The following is a 6,321-nucleotide window of genomic DNA, read 5'->3' as shown; positions in this document are numbered from 1 at the left end:
AAGCTTTGTGCTTAACACCAAACAAAAGTATTCATTGTGAGAAAAGAAACAAGTAACTGCTCAAAACATTAAAGTAGATTTTCGTTAAGATAGTTTATTTTCAATCTACGAAACAGTTAAGTAGTGAAGAAATTTTTATTTTTCTTGTTATAATTTTAAAATTTGAAAAACAGTCAAAGAAATTAATATCAATATAACTCTGATAATTTACAATTTTCCAGTCTTATTAATGAAGTTAGTTAAGAAGTATTGCTTTAGGGAATTATTGTTGGAACTGCACATTGATAGTTTAAGATGATGGGCGTGGGGTAAAACCCTAAAAAAAGGCCTTAATTTTGTAGTTGATGTGTTCACTGTAAAAAATGTTGGATCTGTTTTAAATTAAATGTTTTCATGTTTGTCTTTGTCTTCACTTGTTAGTATGTTAAAGTCACGAAAATTAGTTAATGGTGGACCAACTTAAAAATGTTGTGCTTTTTTTTTTTTTTTAGTATTTTGGAATGAATGGTGGCGCTTTAGTACTTCATCATTTAACTGAAGACAAAGTTTTTATGTAAGACAAAAGATCTTTGGGCGAGTTGTTTCTTGTTTTCATTTGTACTCTTAACTTTTGCTGTTTGGTACTATAGAAAGTAGTACTTGGTTATCACATGTATATCTTTATCTAGTGGTTTTTCTTGTCGCAACATGGAATGTAGTTCTTATGGTCGATTCCTCTTGCGATGAGCGTAGTTTATAGAATGCTTCTGTTCTTTGTGCAGACAAACGATCTATGATTTCTATATTGGTGTAACCACCTGCAAGTTGGATCTTACAATCCTCGTGCGCACGTGGTGCGTGCTCACACATTTATTTGTACAATAAGTCGGTAAGAGCCGCCTCCTTGGATTACAATACCATTAATTCCTGTCAAGGTGGAAGCAAATCAAAATACGAGTCAGTGGGGCTCGGCATGGCCAGGTGGTTGAGGCACTCGACTCGTAATCTGAGGGTCGCAGGTTCGAATCCCCGTCACATGCTCACCCTTTCAGTCGTGGGGGCGTTATAATGTGATGGTCAATCCCACTATTCGTTGGTAAAAGAGTAGCCCAAGAGTTGTCGGTGGGTGGTGATGACTAGCTGCCTTCCCTCTAGTTTTACACCGTTAAGTTAGGGACGGCTAGCGCAGATAGACCTTGTGTTGCTTTGCGGGAATTTCAAAAAAACAAAAACAACTCCACGGATGCTAGTGTCAAGTGCTAAAAGTAGAAGAAAAAAGAATACGAGGGAATACTCAATAACCGTGGCACTTTAAATTATTTTAGCCAGTATTAGAATAAATTAATTGAAGATACTTCCCCCTTTCATTTGCTATACTTTTGTGCATTAGAAATGCCATGCGATTTTATTACTCATCAGAACCTCCACGAGCCTGTCCTCAAATTTAAATTATTTTAAGCAGGATTAAAGTAAATTAATGTACGACACTTTAGGCGTGAATAAATATATCAATCCTGCTGAGTCTAAAACTGTAATTAAATCTCAAATTGGTCAAGGGTTGACGGCACCATGAACTAAAAATCTGTACTTGAAAAAACAGCCATCTGTGAGCCGATATTCCGCGGCTAAAAAAACAAAAAAATATAATAGAAAAACCTCTTAAGTGAGAAAAAAATTTTATTAGAAGAGTTCTCAACTCTTGATATTCAGGCCAGATTTTCTATTGCATTGTATGAATAGTATACAAACAAAACTCAAATTGATTCGAAACGACCCTCTTGGTTATTGATAAGATAAACACTTGATGACGTTCACAATGGGCTTGCGACAGAACGGCGTGTCTTACAGTTGCAAATATTTTGCCACAAGCACTTCGTAGTTACTGTGCGAAATTTCCTTTCCATCATAGGAAATGTACAACACTCCGTGACTAGGGTGGACCTTTCCCACGGTTTTGGTTCCGTTATGATCGACTCTGCCAATAAATATGGGTTCTCCAGTGTTGCTCCTACCACCCTGGATAGCTCCAGTGGGTGTTAACCCGTTGGACGTGTAGTGCCACTCTAAAATACTACCGTTTCGGTTCACCAAGACCTGCAGATAATCAATACACAAGCCATGAATACCAACTGGTAATATCTCGATTTGAAAAGAATGAAAATGTGGCCATTTATTTACAAAGACATTACTAGTCCTGATTATCCGCGAATGTAACTAAAATATTCTAAACAGTAAGGAAAAAAATAGAACAGAAGATTACTTCATGGGCATTTTAAAGAAGCGAATCTTTATGTACAATGAACAAGACAGATATAGTCAAAGAAGACATTGAGGGTCGTTTCCAAAGAAAGTGTACCTGGTACTCTTTGTGGGAGTGTTCCACTCCGCCCCAAGGAACGTAGCAACACCCATGACTTGGTACGACCTTTCCAGGGACAACTTCTCCTTGATGATGAGCGCGTCCAATATAGATTATGTCCACTCCATCGTAACCACCTTGGACGGCATTTTGAGGGACGCTCCCTCTGGCAGCATTTACCCATTCGGCTACTGCACGGTAATTAGTAGCTGAAATTACAATATATATATATACACACACACATCTGTGCGTTAATCTCTTTGAATAAAAAAGATGGTAACATCATGGCTCTTTGTTTTTCATTTGAATAAAAGTTAATAGCAACCGACACAAATGTATAATTAATATTTTTAGTGTTTATCAAGACGCATTTTAATATATTTACATAGTTTATAATACTTGCTTTTTAAGCTTAACATTTTGAAGTTTCAGATAAAAACTACTCGTTGTCCTCTGGAATGTTCAAGAGGTTTAACATCAATTGTACCAGATGTGTTCTTTAACTGCCTGAGGTGGACAATCTGTAGTTTCTTCGGATAAATATCTAATGATGTACATAGAAAATAGAGTCATGTATCTACATTTTGTCCGACCATTCTATAAGTTGTAACTCTATAGGTAAAAATATCTTAATTTTTTCCATGCTTTGCTTGCAAATTACATCTTGTCTATGGATTTACAATGCTAAAATCAGGGGTTCAATTCCCCTTGGTGGACACAGCAGATAGCCTGATATGGCTTTGCCATAAGAAAAACACACAATATTACATCTCAAAACTCTGTAGAATTTTCAGTTTATACAATTAGCGAAAAATGTCTGTTATTAAAAGTTAAAAATAAACTTCAGCCATGGACTTCGTAATAATAACTAGTCGCTATGAATTTGTTTCATCAAGACAAAACACAATTAATGCAGTATGCTAAAGATTTTGTCTTGATAAAAGAATAGTGAAACAGATGTGTGGTAATGGGTCAGTCTTATATTTAATTTAATAATGACAATATCAGCTTAAACAATGTATATATTTTAACAATCTTGTAATAATATATTTAATCAAATAATGACAATATCAGTTTAAACAATGTATATATTTTAACAATCTTCTAATATATTTAATTAAATAATGACAATATCAGTTTAAACAATGTATATATTTTAACAATCTTGTAATATTATATTTAACCAAATAATGACAATATCAGCGTAAACAGTTCGTATGTTTAGTGTTTATAAGAGGTGAAATGTTCTCAAAACTTACATCCACAACAAGTAGACATAGCTTCGTCTTATTGCAAAGACTAAATGGTGGCTTGTCAGGTCTTTCTGCAACTTCTGGTCTTTTAATCTCACCTTCAAATCAATAGAAAATACTAAGACAAACAAACACGAGTGCTAAATAAAGAGCAATCCATATATCAAAGTTAAATGTTTTTTTATCTAACCCCTCTGGTTTTAAATTAGGGGCAGGTAAATATGTATTAGACGGGTACAAGTGAACCGATTAGCGCAACTGTGCTGAAATTTTAATTTTAGATTGAATTTTGGTAAGTCTACTTGTGATATGAAAGAGCAAATAAAAAAGGAAAAAATACTATATTTTGGCTTTTCTAAGAACTCCCCCCAGTGCCTTAGTGGTATATCTGCGGACTTACAACGAAACGAAACTAGTGGTGGATACAATACAGATAGACGATTGTATTGTTTTGTGCTTAACTATAAATAATTGTTCTAGACTGGTCTCGTACAGCATAATTAAAATTAAATTGTAATTAATACGAAACGAGAGTAACTACTTGTAGTTAAGCACAAACCTGCAAAATAGGTTATTTGTCCTATGCCCCACCACGGGTATTGAAACCGGTTGTTAGAACTTTAAACCTGCAGAAATACCGCTGCGCTACTGGGGGGGGGGGGGGAAGGAAATTGATCAAACATTTATTTGGATTAATTAATTAAAGTTACAACTAGTCACAGTAGGTAAAGTCTGGTATGAATTAAATGTTAAATTTATAAACGTTGACCACTTTTTAATGAATGTTAAAAATATTCCATTGTTAAAGCAGAACATAGTTAATTTGCCAGATCAAAAACGCCCTATCTGTAATACATATGCGTTAAGTTTGATTTGTTTTGAATTTCACGAAAAGCTACACGAGGGCTATCTGCACTAGCCGTCCCTAATTTAGCAGTGTATGGCGAGAGTGAAGGCAGTTAGTCACCACCACCCACCGCCAACTCTTGGGCTACTCTTTTACCAACTAATAATGGGATTGATCGTCTTTATATATCGCCCTCACGGCTGAAAGGGCGAGCATGTTTGGTGTGACAGGGATACTAACCCTCGACCCTCGGATTACGAGTCGAGTGTCTTAACCACCTGGCCATATACGTTAAGCTGAAAAATGTATAAAAAACTAATAATGTGAATGCACATTTACTGAATAAAAAATAAGCAATTTATTTGTGTTAACAATATTAGATGAAACATTACGTCACTAGCCGTGAACACTCATGTGAACTACAAATGGCCGTTGATATGATTTTTCCTAGTTTATGAGCTCATTGTTGTTCTAGTTTAGGATCTTCCTTTTAATAAGTTCTTAAAAGTGTTTAAAAAAAGATAAAGAAAGGGGCGTGCTGTTCACTCACACTCCTGAATCCATTGTGTGTTCAATGATCGCAAACACTTTATCTCAGCATGACTGGAGGAAAGCCTCGTCACAACACGAATTGAGAAAGACATTTCATGCCAGCACGACTTGAGAAAAGACACTATCTTAGCATGACGTGGGGTTAGTTTAGTGTCCAATAATTTTGTAACTAGTTTTTGGCGAGCCAAAGTTTTATACAATTATTCACTCAGTAATTAATTGTATTGTTTGTTTTGTTGTTGTTTTTTAATTTCGCGCAAAGCCACACAAGAGCTATCAGCGCTAGCTGTCCCTAATTTAGCAGTTTAAGACTAGAGGGAAAGCAGCTAGTCATCACCACCCACCGTCAACTCTTGGGCTACTCTTTTACCAACGAATAGTGGGATTGAACGTAAATTAGGAAAGAAAACTGAGTTTTGCTACATGTCCGGACATGTTGCATGAGTGTTTGTGTATGTTTTTCTTATAGCAAAGCCACATCAGGCTATCTGCTGAGCCCATCGAAAGGAGTCGAACCCCTTATTTTTGCGTTGTAAATTCGTAGACTTACTGCTGTACTAGCGAGGGGAGGAGGCGTTAGTGACGTAGCAAATTAGATTTGAAATACGAAACAATCATGGCGAAAGAAGTCAGCAGAATATATAAAAAAAGTCGTCATAACCAACAGGTCAGGATAGCCATATACATGGAAGAAATTTACTAAAAAACGTGTCTTCGCATTAACTTTAGTTCTGTTAAAGTTAAAAAAGAAAATTTCAGATATTTCATCGTGCGATTACTGTGTTTCAAGAATCGAGGCCTAAGTCTATGTGATGTAATATTGGTCATTCACATCTAAATTATTTTAAGTTAGTATTTGTAAGATGTATTGAAATATAGTAGCGACAAAAGTAAACGTTAGACATAAAGTTAAACCTCATCAATTGAACTTGCTGGGAAATTTAATGAAAAAGAAAGAAGCAGTAAAACTTAAAATACACTTACATTTACAGCCGTTCGCTGATTTGTACTGTACTAAACTTTAGTTGCCGTCCGTATCGTCGAACTTTTGAAAGAGGAAGTGACGCATAGGGATATTGCTGCTTAGTTTCGCCACACGGAGTCACTAAGATAGAATGTACACATTTAGTTACTTTGTTTGTTTTTTTGGAATTTCGCACAAAGCTACTCGAGGGCTATCTGTGCTAGCCATCCCTAATTTAGCAGTGTAAGACTAGAGGGAAGGCAGCTAGTCATCACCACCCACCGCCAACTCTTGGGCTACTCTTTTAAAAACGAATAGTGGGATTGACCGTACCATTATAACGCCCCTACGGCTGGGAGGGCAAGCA

General features: G+C 35.9%; 1 protein-coding gene across 1 annotated transcript; it reads right to left on the bottom strand.

Annotated features, from left to right (window-relative positions):
• Nucleotides 1-1,638: 1,638 nt before the first annotated feature.
• Nucleotides 1,639-6,082, bottom strand: LOC143247301 (natterin-4-like). Its single transcript, XM_076495101.1, has 4 exons — nt 5,975-6,082; nt 3,598-3,689; nt 2,336-2,547; nt 1,639-2,073 (listed from the first exon to the last, which is right to left on the bottom strand). Exons 2-4 carry the CDS (start codon nt 3,614-3,616, stop codon nt 1,822-1,824), a joined length of 483 nt encoding a protein of 160 aa, XP_076351216.1. The 5' UTR covers nt 3,617-3,689; nt 5,975-6,082; the 3' UTR covers nt 1,639-1,821.
• Between the last annotated feature and the right edge of the window lie 239 nt (nt 6,083-6,321).

Source organism: Tachypleus tridentatus, chromosome 3 (assembly GCF_004210375.1).
Source record: "Tachypleus tridentatus isolate NWPU-2018 chromosome 3, ASM421037v1, whole genome shotgun sequence".
In the NCBI taxonomy this organism is placed as follows: domain Eukaryota; kingdom Metazoa; phylum Arthropoda; class Merostomata; order Xiphosura; family Limulidae; genus Tachypleus; species Tachypleus tridentatus.
The sequence above is the reverse complement of the archived record's forward strand: the minus strand, read 5'-3'. Positions and strand labels throughout refer to the sequence as shown.

What these genes read in the sequence shown, in the direction of transcription:
- LOC143247301 (XM_076495101.1), bottom strand. An exon ending in ACTCCCACAAAGAGTACCAG is followed by an intron (nt 2,074 to 2,335) that starts GTACACTTTCTT and finishes GATTATCTGCAG; the next exon opens with GTCTTGGTGAACCGAAACGG.